Below are 18,126 nucleotides of genomic sequence, written 5' to 3' on the forward strand. Positions count from 1 at the left end.
TATTTATTTATTTATTGTTGTTATAGCTGCAGCTGTATCTGCCCCGGGCTGTGTGAGTTAGCTTAGCTTAGCATGGATGAATTCCCCCAGCTCGACCGGGGAGAAGCACACCGTCCGCCTCTGTCTCTGAGGAACCAACGTTGTAGGAAGAAGCCCAAGGAGAAGCCCAACTGCTTCAAGTCGGAAGGTGGCCAACCTGGCTGCAGTAGCCAGCAGCTGGATCAGGACACCAGGATTTGAACTCCCAGCAGCTAGAGCGGAGGTGCTTCCCTCCACCATAACCCAAGGCTCAGGACTGGACAAAACTGCACTTGTGACCCGTTCTTTGCACCTCTCTGTGTCTAGAGCCAGTCCAATCCAGCCTGCAGTGTCCGCCAGGCCCTATAGGGTGCAAGCTTTCTTACCTGGTCATAGGAGTCTCCCCACCCCCACTACATAGCAGCTATTTTGTAACACGTACCATTTTGTTTATCATATTGAAAAATCTTCAGATGCCTCTCCATGACTTACCCTACCTCTCGATGCCCAACCTCAACCAATTCAACCTGTTCAGTAATGGCAGGACAGAGTGTTGGGAGGATGGAAGAGAGAGAGAGAGAGAGAGAGAGAGAGAGAGAGAGAGAGAGAGAGAGAGAGAGACTTCAAGGTTCAAGGTGTGTATTTGTCACTCTGGTTTGTACAGTTACATAGGTTGTGCTGAGAGGCTCCATATAATGTTTTACTTTGAAATGGTATAATGGTACAGTAGGTTATTATTGTTTTGTTATGTCAAATTTTATTTGATCTAAAAATCCTATATTCTTTGTGGGCACTTGGTAATTGAGTGCACAGGTAACCTTTGTACTGTGGACACAGCGTACTTCATAGGTGTGTCCAGGAAGTGAAGGGCAGAGGTAGAGGGAGCGCACAGAGCTCTCATCAGATGATCACACAGGCTCGCACCGGTATGTATTGTTCTTGCTAACTTTAGTACTGTTATATAATTCTACAACAAGTACAAACTTAATGAATTGAGCTCAGTTAAAGGGAATGCAAAAACACTCTTGTTCTGCATATGGTTTCACTTCTACTTGTTTATGGTGGGAACTGGATATTTTAAAACACAAAGGCTATTGTCATGTGAACATGTGGTGACTTGTAAGTAAGTAAGTAAGTAAGTAAAACTTTATTTATATATCACCCTTCTCAACCCGGATGTACATAGTGCTTAACAAAAATTAAAACAATTACAAAATGTAAAACAAAATATAAAAGCAAGGGACATAAAAACAGAGCGAGTGAGGAATAAAACAAACATGGTACAGAAATCAACAAATCAAATCACATAAAATCACGACATAGCGAAAGCCTGTGTGAAAAGGTGAGTTTTTAGTTGCCCTTTAAAAATCTCCACTGAGGCGGAGACTCTCAGGCCCTGGGGAAGAGCATTCCAGAGCTTAGGGGCCACCGTCGCAAATGCACGGTCCACCTTGGTTGTCAGCCTGGTTCGGGGCACTCCCAAGAGGCCTAGCTCAGAGGACCTCATGCAGGGCCCGGTTGGTCGTGTACGGGTAAAAAAGATCGTAGATATAGGCGGGGGCTTGGCCATGGAGAGCTCTAAAAGTGAAAACCAGTATCTTAAAGTGGATTCTAAGATGAGATGGACAGGGAGCCAGTGAAGGGCGGAAAGGATCGGAGCGATATGGGAAGTTTGTCTCACTTGTCTCACTGTAGAGTTGACTGTACCTCAGATTGCCAGGACTGCTGCTCTCCAATAGGCCTATAAGCCTAGAGCAGTAATTCTCAAACTTTTTCATAAGGACCCCTAATTGTCTTAGATCCAAAAAGAGAGTATTCTTTTTATTTGATCTTGTCCAGACTTCATGACCATCTAGAGAGATAACAGTAAAACTATGATCAAAACAGGCAGTGATTCTTCTTCATGCTCTGATTGTTAACTTCTTGTAAACGGACAAATGCTGAACATATAAAAGAACGTAGTTCCCAGCCATGCTGCCCTGTGCACAGCCATGCTGCCCTGTGCACAGCCATGCTGCTGCTGCTAGTACTGGGTGCAGCTGGAGCAGGAACAGCAGAAACAGGAACAATGAAGAGATCCAGCGCACACCAGGTTTAGCTTGACTTGTTCTTTTATTTAAATTACAAAAACATAGTGAACATGTTTCACAGTAGCTTCATATATATATATATATATATATATATATATATATATATATATATATATATATATATATATATATATATATATATATATGACTGTAGTTCAATCATAAGAGACCAGTGGGTAAGATTTTAACAAGCAAGCTTTATTCAGCGAATGGCATGGTAACTTAGATTTGGCATGACACCTCTTATCTGAAGTGAAATGCAAATGAACTAGAATCATGTGATCAAATGTTTCATGTTATCTCCAGCATAAACCAGTCATTTGAGCGAGTTAGGTAGGGTCCAAAGTTCCAATCCAGCACCATTGATTGAGGTGGCAGCTTTCCAACAAGGGCTTTATAGATTAACAATACCAATGTTTATGACACCTCTCTGCCAGCAAAGACCAACCGATCTTATCATACAGAATACAATGGTGAGTATCGTATCACCATAAATCTATCTAGGGATTTGGGAGGAGCAGCGTTTCTATAAATTACATCCCTATATACTAGAAATATACTGTGCACACTCATTTCCAGCATATCGTGTTCTTAGCATGTGTAGCGGCTGTATACTGTTGTGTTGTGTGTAAGACGACACTCATAGACCAGGATCTTCTTTAGAGATAACCTCTGTGTATTCTGGTAAGACGTACAGTTGTACAATACAACACACCGAAAATCAAAACCCTCACAACTGAGCATGTACAGAGTTAATGATTCCACTTGCCATTACTAGCCATCTTTGTTTTTATTGAATATGTACTGAATTAAATGGTTATTATTGGTAACTTGCCTGTGTTGATATTGTGTTATTTACCGTTTACTTTGTTGCTTTAATTATATTTTGTAAGTTACCATGGAGTCCAATTTTCATGAGAGTACAGTAGGCCTACTTGAATTAATCTCAGTCTGATTTTCTTGCGGGTACTTCTGATGGCTCCCTGGAAACTTGAGGGCTCCACCCCGTGTTAACTTTCAGTCTGCTTAACCCATCTCAATGTACACAAAACCCACTTGCTACAGAAACCATTAAAACATTGTCCCTACAGGAGCCGGTGGGGGGGTTCCTCGAGGCCCAGGCGTTGGCGTAGTGTGGTTGCGGCTATATGCTCCATTAGGAGTCTACAGGGAATGTAGAAAAAATTTGGAAAAAGAAATGTGATACAGTTACTCATATTTTCTATGTTAAATACTGTATTTTAAATACATGTATTCTGTTACTCCCCAACCTGGTGGGAAATGATTTTTGCTTGAACTTTGATATAAGTTAGGGTTTGGTAAATTAATGCCACTGACAAAGGCCATTCACATTTTAGACTATATAAAAAATACAAAAGAAGAAGAGATTAACAAAAATATTAATTGTGCCACATTTGAATTACTTGTAAAATTCTTCTACACCATTAATGTTGGTAGTCTTGCAGCCAATGTATTTTAATTCTAAAGAGGTAGTGGTATAAACATAGTGATATGCCTAAAACAAAATTGTATGAAGTCTCAAAAACAAGAGTGACAGATTTTCAATGCCAGTTGCATAGCTGAGAATATCTAATAACTGAGTTACAGCATCTACAGCTCTACCAATCCCCTACCTGAGATTCCTAGACATCCAATCAAGTTCAAACTTCAGTATGACACCCTGTTGCTGTTTGTTTACAGGAAACTAATGGGATAATCACTTCATGAAGTAAATTTAATTGAAATAATGATCAAATTAGTATAGTCATAATCAAATGGATATTAATCAAAGTCATCTATCTTTGTCAGTAGGTGCATAACTGGGCTAGTTTAAAGTTGAAGTTAAAGTCAAAATGGACCAAATGTTTCACTAACCTCATACTTTTGTCACCCCACAGTTATTCTGAAGTGATGAAATGGCTTTCCAGTTACAACTCCAAGTCCCGGTCCCAGTCCCAACTACAAGAATAACACATCCTATAATACAGTGTATAATTGACAATAAACGCAATAAGCTCCAGAAATTGTTAAAGGAGGTTAATGGACTTTACCCATGCAAAGAGGTGAATGATGTGATATCACCTTTGATTGCTGCTGTTGCTTATCACAAGGAGGATATTTGTGATTTCCTGATACGTCAGGGTGCAAACCCAAACCAGGCTTCTACTAAGAACTGGACACCGTTGGATTATGCCTCAATATTCAACGCTCCCATTGTTTTTGTGGAGAAACTGCTTAAAGCAAAAGCTAATCCAAATGGAGTGGATAATCCTTCCATCCTTCATGTTACACCACTGCAAACTGCTGCCAGACATAACAGAGAAGATATCATGAAAGAGCTCATCTGTTCTGGTGCAGTGGTAAAACTAATCCATATGCAACAACCTCAAGCTCTTGAGATCAATAAAATAATATCCAAAGTAATACATTGCCTTGCTTCAAAAGGTAACAGACTATGTTCCAAATATAAACATTTTGTCGACGTGATCATTGCTTTAGCAGAGAAAACACCAGGAGAAGTTTTCAGGATGTTTGATAGTCACATGCTGCAGGAGCATCCTCAGTCCCATCTGACCATGATTGAAATGCTCTTCACTGTTACTGGGAAGGATGAAGAAGACTACCGCAGGAGAAGTATGAAATGGCTGAAGGACACCGGAAATCTGAACTCCTACATTATGGATGCTGTCAAACGCTTTCCAAACATTGCAGATGAACATAAGGCTTTAGTTGTTGAAAGTCTACATGCCATTTTCTGCACAATGAATGAGATACCAAATGAGATATCGCTGGGTATGATCCCCCAACTTCTGAAAAGTCTTTCCTCACCTTACATTCCCGATGTACTGGGATTTAGTCTGGAAACAATCTATGTGATTACACAGAAAGTGAAAGTCGAAAATGGATGGAATCAGATTTTCCTTGAGGAATTATGCACAGCAATTGCTCCTTTCACCCAGAAAGAACATGTCTCTGATGTGAGAGTCTTTGCATATGGCATACTTGCCAACTTGCTTTCATTTGAACATGCAGCTGACATCTTTAGATCAATGGGAATAACTTCAGTCCCTGAGGATGTACTTGCATCTGTAGATATGCAAAGTAATAACACCCTGAAAGAAACCATCAGAGGATTGCAAAATCATTTCACCAACCAAAACTCAGAATGTGAAGATTCTACGCCAACCAGTAACGCCTTCCCGGGATCCAAGAAAAAGAAGAAGAAGAAGAAGAAAAAGCCAGAGGAGCCAAATGGTGGCGTTTGCTCTGCTGCAACTGACCCAACAGCAGTTCCTGTTGCAGACTCTGCTCATAGTTCAAAGGTTATGCCATTCCTCCCCAACACTGGTACATCATCAAAACCACAGAAATGGCATCAAATCAGTGAGAGGTGGAGGGGGAAATTAGAGAAGCTTGCTAACACTGATGAAAGTAAAGTAACCAGAGTTGGAAGCATCATGTATGTGAAAGATGCAGAATTCCGCATAGCAAAGGGAAGTGATGGAACTGAAGTCTTCTTGGGGCTGAGAAATGACGGTACTGAAGTTGCAGTTAAGAGAATGTCTAATTCCAACTATCAGGTGCTGAAGAACGAGGAAGGATTTTTACGACTTCCAGAGCTTGACGATACGACCATTGTACGATACGTTGACTTTGCAGAAGATGAGAACTTTGGTTACCTTATCCTTCAGCTATGTGAATACACCCTGGAAGAATATATCAGACGTGAATTTCCAGAAGACAGTCTCTCTGAAATGAGAAGCGAGCTTGTGCACCAGGTTCTGCATAGTTTAAGTGTGCTTCATTGTCAAAATCCTCAAATTCTCCACCGGGATATCAAACCCCAGAATGTCTTGATTGGTAAGAAATTTGTAAACATGCAATTCACTGTTTGGAATTTTAAAATATAGCCTGCCCTACACCAATATTGGAATTTATCTTGATCAATGTATAATTTACTGTGTATGCCATTTGTCCTGCAGATGTTAAAAGGAGGGCAAGATTATCTGATTTTGGCATAAGCCGACGAATACCTGAAGGACAAAAAACTTTACACACAAGAAGTGCAGGAACGAGATGCTGGATGGCCAAGGAGACTTTGACAGAAGACATTGATATACCATACAAGTCGAGCACTGATATACAGGTTAGTTAGTGTTTTTGGTTGGAGCCATTTAACTGGATGACTGGATGAAAAGTCATTCTCTGATTAGTGATTACTAAATTGTTCATTCTTAAGGTGGCTGGGATGTTGATCTACTACATCCTCTCTGGAGGACACCATCCATTTGGGAAATCCTTTAAATGTGAGTACAACATTGATGAAGGGAACTACAGTCTGGAACATGTTCAAGATGTGGTTGCAAAGGATCTCGTTGAGGACATGATCAATGGAGAACCAAAGAGAAGACCTACTGTGGAGGAATGTTTGGCTCATCCCTTCTTCTGGCCAAATGAAAAGTGAGATAGAAGCACATTTTCCATCACACCAATTGATCCCCACTAATTTGCTTCACTACCCTACTTGCTAGCATGCATGGCTGTTCAATGCAGTTTTGTAGGCCAGTGCAGGTGAAGAGGTTAGTTCTGTAGGTCCAGTGCAGGTGAAGAGGTTAGTTCTGTAGGGCCGGGTGCAGGTGAAGAGGTTAGTTCTGTAGGGCCAGTGCAGGTGAAGAGGTTAGTTATGTAGGGCCAGTGCAGGTGAAGAGGTTAGTTATGTAGGGCCAGTGCAGGTGAAGAGGTTAGTTATGTAGGGCCAGTGCAGGTGAAGAGGTTAGTTCTGTAGGGCCAGTGCAGGTGAAGAGGTTAGTAGGGCCAGTGCAGGTGAAGAGGTTAGTTATGTAGGACCAGTGCAGGTGAAGAGGTTAGTTCTGTAGGGCCAGTGCAGGTGAAGAGGTTAGTTCTGTAGGGCCGGGTGCAGGTGAAGAGGTTAGTTCTGTAGGGCCAGTGCAGGTGAAGAGGTTAGTTCTGTAGGGCCAGTGCTGGTGAAGAGGTTAGTTCTGTAGGGCCGGGTGCAGGTGAAGAGGTTAGTTCTGTAGGGCCAGTGCAGGTGAAGAGGTTAGTTCTGTAGGGCCAGTGCAGCTGAAGAGGTTAGTTCTGTAGGGCCAGTGCAGGTGAAGAGGTTCGTTCTGTAGGGCCAGTGCAGCTGAAGAGGTTAGTTCTGTAGGGCCAGTGGACACTTGAAAAATAACTTCAACTACCCAAAGCATGTCTGTTCCACATGGTGATTGCTCACTCTTTAATGAGACATGTACATTTAAATTAACTTAAGCCTTTCTCATACAGTTTGATGCTAACTTGGCTGTTCTCTCTCTATTTATTGACTTTTTTTTCAGAGCCTACACATTTTTCCATGGCTTATTACAACACAATATTTAACGATGTTACAGTGCAGGTGAAGAGCTGCAGGTGAAGAGGTTAGGACGTTAAGATGTTACAGTGCAGGTGAAGAGGTTAGGATGTTAAAATGTTACAGTGCAGGTGAAGAGGTTAGGATGTTAAGATGTTACAGTGTAGGTGAAGAGGTGCAGGTGAAGAGGTTAGGATGTTACAGTGCAGGTGAAGAGGTTAGGATGTTAAGATACATTGCAGGTGAAGAGGTTAGGATGTTAAGATGTTACAGTGCAGGTGAAGAGGTTAGGATGTTAAGATGTTACAGTGCAGGTGAAGAGGTTAGGATGTTAAGATGTTACAGTGCAGGTGAAGAGGTTAGGATGTTAAGATACAGTGCAGGTGAAGAGGTTAGGATGTTAAGATGTTACAGTGCAGGTGAAGAGGTTAGGATGTTAAGATGTGACAGTGCAGGTGAAGAGGTGCATGTGAAGAGGTTAGGATGTTAAGATGTTACAGTGCAGGTGAAGAGGTTAGGATGTTAAGATGTTACAGTGCAGGTGAAGAGATTAGGATGAAGATGTTACAGTGCAGGTGAAGAGGTTAGGATGTTAAGATGTTACAGTGCAGGTGAAGAGGTTAGGATGAAGATGTTACAGTGCAGGTCAAGAGGTTAGGATGTTAATATGTTACAGTGCAGGTGAAGAGGTTAGGATGTTAAGATGTTACAGTGCAGGTGAAGATATTAGGATGTTAAGATGTTACAGTGCAGGTGAAGAGGTGCAGGTGAAGAGGTTAGGATGTTAAAATGTTACAGTGCAGGTGAAGAGGTTAGGATGTTAAGATGTTACAGTGCAGGTGAAGAGGTTAGGATGAAGATGTTACAGTGCAGGTGAAGAGGTTAGGATGAAGATGTTACAGTGCAGGTGAAGAGGTTAGGATGTTAAGATGTTGCAGTGCAGGTGAAGAGGTTAGGATGTTAAGATGTTACAGTGCAGGTTAAGAGGTTAGGATGAAGATGTTACAGTGCAGGTGAAGAGGTTAGGATGTTAAGATGTTACAGTGCAGGTGAAGAGGTTAGGATGTTAAGCTGTTACAGTGTAGGTGAAGAGGTTAGGATGTTAAGATGTTACAGTGCAGGTGAAGAGGTTAGGATGTTAAGATGTTACAGTGCAGGTGAAGAGGTTAGGATGTTAAGATGTTACAGTGTAGGTGAAGAGGTTAGATCAATGACAAAATTCCCCCTATCTGTTTATGTTATGTTTGTTCTGTAAATCATGTAGCCTAAAACGTATAACTCTGTTTCAGGAGAGTAGAATACTTGAGAAATATTGGTAATCAGACTGAGGTGGCGAAATATAAAGATGCTGACCAGACACTAATCTGTGAACTGGACCCAAATGGATTCTTCAGTCAGTGGAAAAACAAGGTAACTGATACATAACTGTTGCCGCACTTCTATTTCCCTGGATGCAACTTTATCAGTAATTGGTTTGGCTTTCCAGTTTCCCCCAGAGTTGGTCGAGAAGTTAGATCCAAAGAAGAAGAAGTACTCTGACAACACACTGGGATTACTGCGCTTCATACGCAACCTCCTTGCGCACTAGTAAGTTATAGTTAAGTTAAACTTATAATGTTACAGGACAGACACCCTTATTCATATGGGAATTATGATGTCCTTTCTTTTGGTCCATCCTTTTGACATATCTGAGACATTTCATGACATTTCATGACGAGTTAACTCGTCAAAAAAAATCCAACGGTTGACTGCCGTGGACGAGTTAAAAAAATTTGACGGTGGGACGTGGATCAAACCCTTTTATATCTCCTATAAAAATATGGGAGCTACCGAACGTGTACAACCCATTCCACCGACCCACTAAGTGGCGACAGTGCTCTCCAGACTAGAGAAAGCCGAGCCAAAACTGCAGAAAAAAGCGTGAGGAAACCATTCTCATACTGTAGAATGGTTTGGCGAAAACGCTTTCGCGCTGGCGCACAACGGTGGCGCACAACGGTGGGGGGTTCCAAAAATAGACTGGGTGCAACACACTTTGAAACACGCAGCATAAAGCCCAGAATCACACAAAGCTTCATCAAAGCTCTCAACCGAAACCCCAAGAAACGAGCGAGCCCCATCCAGACTCGCCCGACGAGGGGCCGCCAGGCAGCACAGACAGGCAGCAGAAACTCGCTTGTGACACAGGCTGCAGCCACCAGAGACACACCCACGGAGGGAGGAGTTTGAAGGAGAGGGGGGTGGGGGTGCTGTTATGGAGGAAATTACTGTTCAGAACTATTGTTTAGATGTCTGATGTCTTACTGATGCCACAAATAAATGGTTAAAGTGACTGTTCTATCGAATTTCACAAAAAGGCATTTATCTCAGCTTTCCTTTTCAGATGCTGAAACCATGCTGTATTCAACTGCTAATGCCTACATAACTACTAACTCTACAAACTAACTCTTTTAGACAGAGAAAGCACACATTCTATTAGTTCTTTTGAGATATTTTGTGTTCACAAAGTCCTAGCAGAAAATAATCCTCGGCTCTTGAAAGATGAGCCAGAATCCTCAAAAAAAACCTTGGCAGAAGCTACCTACAGTAAAAAAAAAACTGTTGGCAGTGAATGTGTTAAGAACAATGGAGAGGTTGCCCTCATTAATGCAGCAAATGAGTCATACATTATCCATAGACAATATCAGTTACTATTGCTATGCTGGTAATACGCAGCTATACTCCAAAATCTAGAAATTCAGACAGAATTGCAACTTTTAAACCCTTGCTGAGATAAAGTGCTGTAAAGCATCCCCAAGAGGACCATACCACCAAATCAAACTGTATTGCCATCTATGCTAATCACAATCAAAGAACACACATATAGGTAGATAGATGTCTCTGTCCTTATGAGTCAAACTGCAACCTGAGATCGCTGGACAAGGGACCTCTAGTCGTTAATCTCTAGGCCAGGGGTTCCCAAATTTAAGGATGCCACGGCCCAATTTGAAATCTGAAAATCCCCAACCCTTTAATCACAACTTTAATCAACACACGAGACTAAGGATGATGTATTTCCCTATATGTTTTTTATATAATATATTTTTTATTTCATTAGCCGAGCATGTGAACTTGGGCATAAGGGAAATTAAAAAATAATATAATAATAAATTAATGATATCCACATACAAAAACATTTCGGCAAAATACCCAAAAGCAGATTGCCAACATTTTCTCCCCCCTTACTCATCAGAAGTATTTGCATGCATAACACATTTGTTGAGACAAAATGTGATGAGCAACAACAAGAAATCAATCCACAAGCTATTAATGCTATTTAGGCTGTGAAACCTTATCTGTAAAGGGGAGACTTGTGGTATCCATTGGACCAATTTTCATTCAGATAAATTGAGCTGAGAGGTCAAGGGACCCTTTTGAAATAGTTTTCCCTCACCACAATTTAACCTACATTTGGAGCATTATTTAACCCCCTTCCCAACAAGCCGTCCATGTTCGGAGATCATCACGGACCATGTGTGTCAAATTTGGCCTGAAGGTGGCGCTATAATTAAAGGTTTTACGTTAAAGGCCATAACTTCCACGCCGATTTTCAAGCAAGTTTTTTCCACATGTTCAGGTCAACCTGCTCTACAACTTTCTCACTGGGACCCTCAAGGTCCAACTGGAATTTTTTTTAGATATTTGGTCCTCATAACCACTGACACTATTGGCCAAGATCAAATTAATTTGGCTAAAGCTTGAACCCCTGCCATTGCCACTTGTGGCTATATTTGCTTTCTCTGTTTGCAGTGCTGAGGATGCAGCCAACATTGATCTGATGTTGGTATTTCCTGATCTCTTCGGATGTGTTTACACATTTGCCAAAAAACACGTCTGGAATTCAAGACCTAGCCTGAAAAAAATGTTCAAAAAAGAAGACATCACCACTGATGCTACAATGCAGCCAGCAAACCCTGAGGGAAGTCAAGAAGACATCACCACTGATGCTACAATGCAGCCAGCAAACCCTGAGGGAAGTCTCAGTGTCCCAGTTCAAGAGTCTGGACTCAGTGTCTTGAAGTGAGGTGGACTCAAAGCACTTTCAGAAATGTGTTGAGTACAGCCAGTCAGACCAATCACATGAGAAATGTTGAAGTCATTGTTATTAACATGTCCCACTGACTCCAACAACATAGTGCAGGAAAACTGCATATTGGATGGCAGTAATGAACGTGTATCTGTAAATATTCAATCTCATAACGTTTTTTATTTTTGTTTTATTATATGGTTATGCTTTTGAATTGTTTCATTTGGCCTGTAGCTTTTTGATTGATTGATTGATTGATTTAAGTGTCATGCACTCAAAGGTGCCCAACCCCCATGGGTTTACAAGACACATAGGCCTACACAATAAAACATCACACTTTTACAGCATTTAGAATTTAAAATAAAACGTCATCTACATACCTGAATTGGAAATATGTCTAACTGCTCTTGTGAACGTGCCACTATGAAAATAGCTACTATGTTTAAAGGAACATGCCCACATTTTGGAAGATTCGGCTATTTGCCATATTCCTGATAGTAAGTAGATGCCCTTCTCTTCTCTTCTCTGTGTGTGCAGTAGAAAAGTAGCGACATGCCCTCCTGCTAGCTTAGTTCAATGACTGGTAGTCCATAACGAATGGCTAGCATCCCCCTGTTAAGTCACCAAATAGGCTACACATTCCAACAGCACCAAAACGCTCGTATGTACATCTTGTGACTTGTGTCTTGTGTACTACTCACCACACCAAACCATGAACCCCTAACCCTAAGAAACTTTTTCAAAAGATTTTCTTCTGTAATGCTCCATGTTAAGATGCGATAACAGTATGTGCATGTGAATAAATGCATACATTTCACATCTAACATGTTTTTATGGGTTTTTGAGACAAATTCTCTAGTTTTATGCCTAATAAAGAGGAAGGTGTTCTGAAAAGGCTCTGAATCTGAATCTGTTGTGCATCAAAATGTATAATCTTGCTTTCCTAAATATAATTTTCACAGTACAAAGATTTGTTACTTTTCACACCTCAAGCATGACAAACAAACTGTGCTTTAATTTGTAAGACAAGTTTGCTGTAAGCTATTCAGGTTGTATTTATGCCTTTATGTGGTTTGATGCACCTGATGGGTGCTGCAGCCCCGCCCACATCCACTCAAACAGCATCAAGCCAGTCACAACAATTAATATACAGGGGCGTGTCACACAAACAAGACAGGGATGTATGTTTATTTTAATACATCCATGGGCTCTACCTGCTGTCTACTACAGGTTGCTATCACAACACTGTGCTATTTGAACACTATAGGCTACTTTATTGTAGCCGATAGGGAAAATGCAACAATGAGGGTGGCTGGATAGCTGAACGGGCCAGTGTGCAGTGCACACATGTGACCATCATGTGTGTAGTTTAAATAAAATTCTGGGTTACATAATTTTGTCACACACAAACATTGTGAGAATTGTCAGAATTCTGATTTCTTATGCAAATACCATTAAAATAGCAGATTATAACAATGTGAAAAGTCAAGAAGCAGATATGCTAATTTCCAATAATGGTCTGCAAATTTGCATCATGAACAATAAGTCTATAGCTTATGTGTATGGTAGATAAAGTCTCATGGTGTGTAGTAGACTAGCAAAATGTAAAATTGTAAAATAACTCAAGTCGACTAACATCTGGTGAATAAAATAATAGGCACAGTGAATTCAAACTCCTCCTCATATGGACCCCCTGCAACCCCGACTCAAGCACCAGGCAGTGGATGTCCCCTGGACCTTGTGGACACGATTCAGGCTGTGTTACAAGTTGTATCTGATAGATGGCGCTGTCTTTCTTCTCATGGGCTCAGACGCAGACAAGTTAGACAAAGTTAGCCGTAGGAGCGGAAATATGGTGAGTTGAGTTCTAAACAAATGCACAAATTTGTATCACGTTTGGGGGAAAGGGGTGATTAGGTACGTACTGAGTGCAGAATAACAACACATCGATCCCATCTATATGTGTTAACATTTGTTAATAGCCTAATAATCGCCGACAGGGGTTTTATTTTGAAAATTCTGATAGGAACTTTTACGATTTTGTATTGTGTTCACTTGACACTGGTCCCCAGCAGCTGGCGAGGACGAGGCCGACCCAGAAGCCGAAAACCTCAGCAGCAAGTCGGCTACACAACAGCCGGGGACACCGTGGAGAGTGAGGACACATTCAACAAAATTCAGCTTGACCGAGGGAAGCGAGGGATCTGTTCCGACTTTCCAAATGTGTGGAATATTGTTTATCAGTGTCCAGAAACTATTTACTGGGACATTTAGATAGGAAGGAATCGACAATTCAAAGGAATCGATATATTTTTTTGGCAGGAAAGTAAACCACTTTAAAATGGCAACCGCCGCCCGCTCCGGGCGCCCATAAGACCGAGAAGGAGGTAAGGTGTTTCTACTGAAATCGATGCACCAGACTATAACACTGCTTTCATAATAACGATGGACACAATTGTTTGACATCATGGTGGGTTTCATTGGTCGGTGAAGTTGCTGTCTGTCTGGTGGACTGCGCTATTCCATGGTCGCATTTTGCCCAAACTCCAGTCACAAATCTGAAAGTTAATTGTTGCCATGCTTTGTGGCAACCGACATATCTGCTAGAACATGACTTAACACATTTGACCAATCATTAGGATCCACTGATATATTCGGCAGAATATAAACAACCACGCAGCACGTTAATTCAATTACATTTTAACTTTTAGATCGGTTCACGTTGCTCGCCACCGCCCTCCACGGTGGATTTCGGCGAAAGACGCTGGAATAATAGGCTATTCGATTGTAAAAGTTGATAAAAAAATAAGAAATTAAAAGAAAGTAGTGGTGATTACTAAAAGGCATTAATCTATGCTCTTTCTCGGTGTGTACGTGCATCGATAAATAAGGTTACGTTAAATTGCCACATTTTTGAATGGAATTTGGCGTGTGGATTGTTATCCATGGGAATGGGCTAGATATTTTGCTAAAAGATTGCACCAAACAGCCGGTTAGGAGGCTACTGAGGGCTGCAGCTGTCAAGAAGATGTTTGAAACATTCACCCATCGTCTAAAAATACTCACAGTTTTGGCATGATGTAAATCATCCTTTGGAATGTTAGCATGTTTGCTGTCACCCTTCACAGCTTTGTTGATAAATGATCATGCCTGCCCGTGTTTTGGGTCTCTGTACAAATTGGTTGAAAGGCAAAAGCTTTGAAAGAAAAAGAGTACCTCTTGATCATTAATATCAGATCTGGAACATTGTGACCACACTGACAACGTTAGAGGCCTAGCATCACAACTCAACAACAGACAGGGTTATCGGAGTATTGATCTGTCAAGTCTGGAAGCATTTGTTTGTTATACTGGAACAAAAACATGCTCTGTCATAAGCATTTTATAACCCAGAATGCAAATACAGAATGATAGATGGTATTTTCTGTGTGGTTAGTCCTGATTTGCGTGGTTAGTCCTGATCTTTCTGTGTAACCGGTTAGTCCTGATCTGCATGGTTAGTCCTGATCTTTCTCTGTGGTTAGTCCTGATCTGTGTGGTTAATCCTGATCTGTGTGGTTAGTCCTGAATGATATGTGTGGTTAGTCCTAATCTGTGTGGTTAGTCCATGATCTGCGTGGTTAGGCATGATTTGTGTGGTTAGTCCATGATCTGCGTGGTTAGTCCATGATTTGTGTGGTTAGTCCATGATCTGCGTGGTTAGGCATGATCTGTGTGGTTAGTCCGGATATGTGTGGTTAGTCCATGATCTGCGTGGTTAGTCCATGATCTGTGTGGTTAGTCCTGATCCGTGTGGTTAGTCCATGATCTGTGTGGTTAGTCCTGATCCGTGTGGTTAGTCCATGATCTGCGTGGTTAGGCATGATTTGTGTGGTTAGGCATGATCTGTGTGGTTAGTCCGGATACGTGTGGTTAGTCCATGATCTGCGTGGTTAGTCCATGATCTGTGTGGTTAGTCCTGATCCGTGTGGTTAGTCCATGATCTGCGTGGTTAGTCCATGATCTGGGTGGTTAGTCCATGATCTGCGTGGTTAGTCCATGATCTGTGTGGTTAGTCCTGATCCGTGTGGTTAGTCCATGATCTGCGTGGTTAGTCCATGATCTGTGTGGTTAGGCATGATCTGGGGTCCGCAGCAAATTGACGAATTGCTGAACTTCAGCATGAAGCCATACAGTAGCATTTAATTTACGAGAAGTGAAAACAAAGCAGAAGAATGAGTGTTTGGATGGTAGTTTCACTGCCGACAATACAGTCAGACAGTCATGGCATTCTGGACAAAATCATATCTACTATTATCTAGCAATAAAACATTTCTCAGATTTTTGTTTGAGAGACAGACTCTCATCAAATGGGGGTCCGGGGCCCTAATATGGACGAAACTAGCAGGTCCTTCATATGAAAAAGGTTGAGAACCACACTGCATGTATCAGGTTGTATGTTCGGGTTAGAGACCGTATGGAGGCAATATTGTCTTCTCTCTTTCCCCCCCATTAAAAATGGGACCTGACCAGTGTGGTCCACTTCTGAGTTCTGATTTATGATGGATAATATGATGCAGTTTGGTTACATTTATTGATACATAATACTGGTTGGTTGTCTATAAGCCCTTATTCAGCTGCTTCCACTGTGACATTCTGGATCAGATTACAGACAACTATCATGGATGTTTTGTAGGGATGCACGATATATCAGCAATCATGGACACGTTGGAGTGAAACGTGTTGTTCTGACATCTGTTGCCATTCAACCCTGTATCTTTGAAAGTCGGTCTTCCTGCAGTCGGTCTTCCTGCAGTCGGTCTTCTCCCCCTCTCCCCTCTCCTCTCCCCTCCTCTTCTCTCCCCCTCTCCTCTGGTTATCCCCTCCTCTCCCCTCTCCCCCTCTCCTCTGGTTATCCCCTCCTCTCCCCTCTCCCCTCTCCCCCTCTCCTCTCCCCTCCTCTTCTCTCCCCCTCTCCTCTGGTTATCCCATCCTCTCCCCTCTCCTCCTCTCCTCTGGTTATACACGGTCCCAAACAGCGCAGGACAACGCGATTGGCTGACTCAGATTTGAATCTGAGCCAGCCAATCGCTGTGCCCCATGACCGGATGGACCATATATGGACTTCCTCCCCCCAGTGGCTCGTGCTATCATAGCTGCTGACTGTTGGCCTCTCCCCCTCTCTCCTCTTCTCCCCTCCTCTCCTCCTCTCCTCTCCCTCCTCTTCTCCCCCTCTCCTCTCCTCTCCCCCTCTCCTCTCCCATCCTCCTCTCCTCTCCCCTCCTCTCCTCTTCTCCCCTCGTCTCCCCCTCTCCCATCCTCCTCCTCTCCTCTCCCCCTCTCCCCTCCTCTCCTCCTCTCCCCTCCTCCTCTCCCCTCCTCTCCTCTCCCCCTCTCCCCTCTCCTCTTCTCCTCTTATCTCCCCCTCTCCCCTCCTCTTCTCCCCCTCTCTCCTCTCTCCTCTTCTCCCCTCCTCTCCTCTCCCTCTCTCCCCTCCTCTTCTCCCCCTCTCCTCTCCTCTCCCATCCTCCTCTCCTCTCCCCTCCTCTCCTCTTCTCCCCTCCTCTCCCCCTCTCCCATCCTCCTCCTCTCCTCTCCCCCTCTCCCCTCCTCTCCTCCTCTCCACTCCTCCTCTCCCCTCCTCTCCTCTCCCCTCCTCTTCTCCCCCTCTCTCCTCTCCTCTCCCCTCTCCTCTTCTCCTCTTCTCTCCCCCTCTCCCCTCCTCTTCTCCCCCTCTCTCCTCTCCTCTCCCCCTCTCCCCTCCTCTTCTCCCCCCCTCTCCCCTCTCCCCCTCTCCCCTCCTCTTCTCCCCCTCTCTCCTCTCCCCTTCTCTCCCCCTCTCCTCTGGTTCTCCCCCTCTCCTCTGGTTCTCCCCTCTCTTCTCTCCCCCTCTCCTCCTCCCCCCCTCTTCTCCCCCTCTCTCCTCCTCTCCTCTCCTCTCTCCCTCTCCTCTGGTTCTGCCCTCCTCTTCCCTCTCCCCCTCTCCTCTGGTTCCCCCCACCCACCCCGGTCAGCGGTGGCCTTTTATACACGGTCCCAAACAGCGCCGGGCAACGCGATTGGCTGACTCAGATTTGAATCTGAGCCAGCCAATCGCTGTGCCCCATGACCGGATGGACCATATATGGACTTCCTCCCCCCGACTTCCTCCCCCCAGTGGCTCTGCTATCATAGCTGCTGACTGTTACTGCACTATCCGTCAGATCCCTTTCCAATACCAACCCTGTGCAATCCATAAAGGTACATGGACGTTACTCTGCAGAAACTACAGTAACAAAATCACGAATTGCTCTGTTTTTGGAGCTCTGCATGTCTGTGTTTGTCTAGTTAATGCGTTAATGTTAGCTAACGGCTAACATTCGCTAGTTAGCCAACCAACCAGCAGCTAACATTAGCTAGCTAGCTAGCTTACCGGAAGCGATATTTTTTTCGGATGATGGCGAAGGCATAACCCACCCCTGGCCCTCTCTGCCTCTGATTAGTGGCAGCGTTATAAACCATAGATATGACTATATTAAAAACATAAACACACTGGCGTCTTTCATGCAGGCTAGCAAGCGTAACTGCTGTATGTCTGTCTGACCTTACCCCGCTAGCCGGGCGCTTCTCGCTCATACTGAGCA

The 18,126-nt window shown here is 43.1% G+C and overlaps 1 protein-coding gene across 2 annotated transcripts; it reads left to right on the forward strand.

Annotated features, from left to right (window-relative positions):
• The first annotated feature begins 853 nt into the window (after positions 1-853).
• Positions 854-11,993, forward strand: LOC310798206 (uncharacterized protein). 2 transcript variants are annotated; one of them, XM_083660683.1, is made up of 7 exons: positions 854-944; positions 4,007-5,969; positions 6,092-6,255; positions 6,349-6,569; positions 8,748-8,868; positions 8,945-9,045; positions 11,248-11,993. In XM_083660683.1, the coding sequence occupies exons 2-7, from the start codon at positions 4,025-4,027 to the stop codon at positions 11,519-11,521; spliced, it is 2,826 nt and encodes a 941-aa protein (XP_083516809.1). In that variant the 5' UTR covers positions 854-944; positions 4,007-4,024; the 3' UTR covers positions 11,522-11,993. The 2 variants fall into 2 exon arrangements, with proteins under 2 accessions (XP_083516809.1, XP_083516810.1); XM_083660684.1 differs by lacking the exon at positions 854-944 and adding an exon at positions 2,079-2,110.
• The last annotated feature ends 6,133 nt before the right edge of the window (positions 11,994-18,126 follow it).

Source organism: Poromitra crassiceps (genome assembly GCF_964638095.1).
Source record: "Poromitra crassiceps genome assembly, chromosome: 25".
Classification (NCBI taxonomy): Eukaryota; Metazoa; Chordata; class Actinopteri; order Beryciformes; family Melamphaidae; genus Poromitra; species Poromitra crassiceps.

Excerpts from the sequence above, each read along its gene's own strand:
- LOC310798206 (XM_083660683.1), top strand. The coding sequence starts at position 4,025 with ATGGCTTTCCAGTTACAACTCCAAGTCCCGGTCCCAGTCCCAACTACA. Across the intron at positions 5,970-6,091 it reads ACCCCAGAATGTCTTGATTG|ATGTTAAAAGGAGGGCAAGA; the intron begins GTAAGAAATTTG and ends TTTGTCCTGCAG. Across the intron at positions 6,256-6,348 it reads AGTCGAGCACTGATATACAG|GTGGCTGGGATGTTGATCTA; the intron begins GTTAGTTAGTGT and ends TTCATTCTTAAG.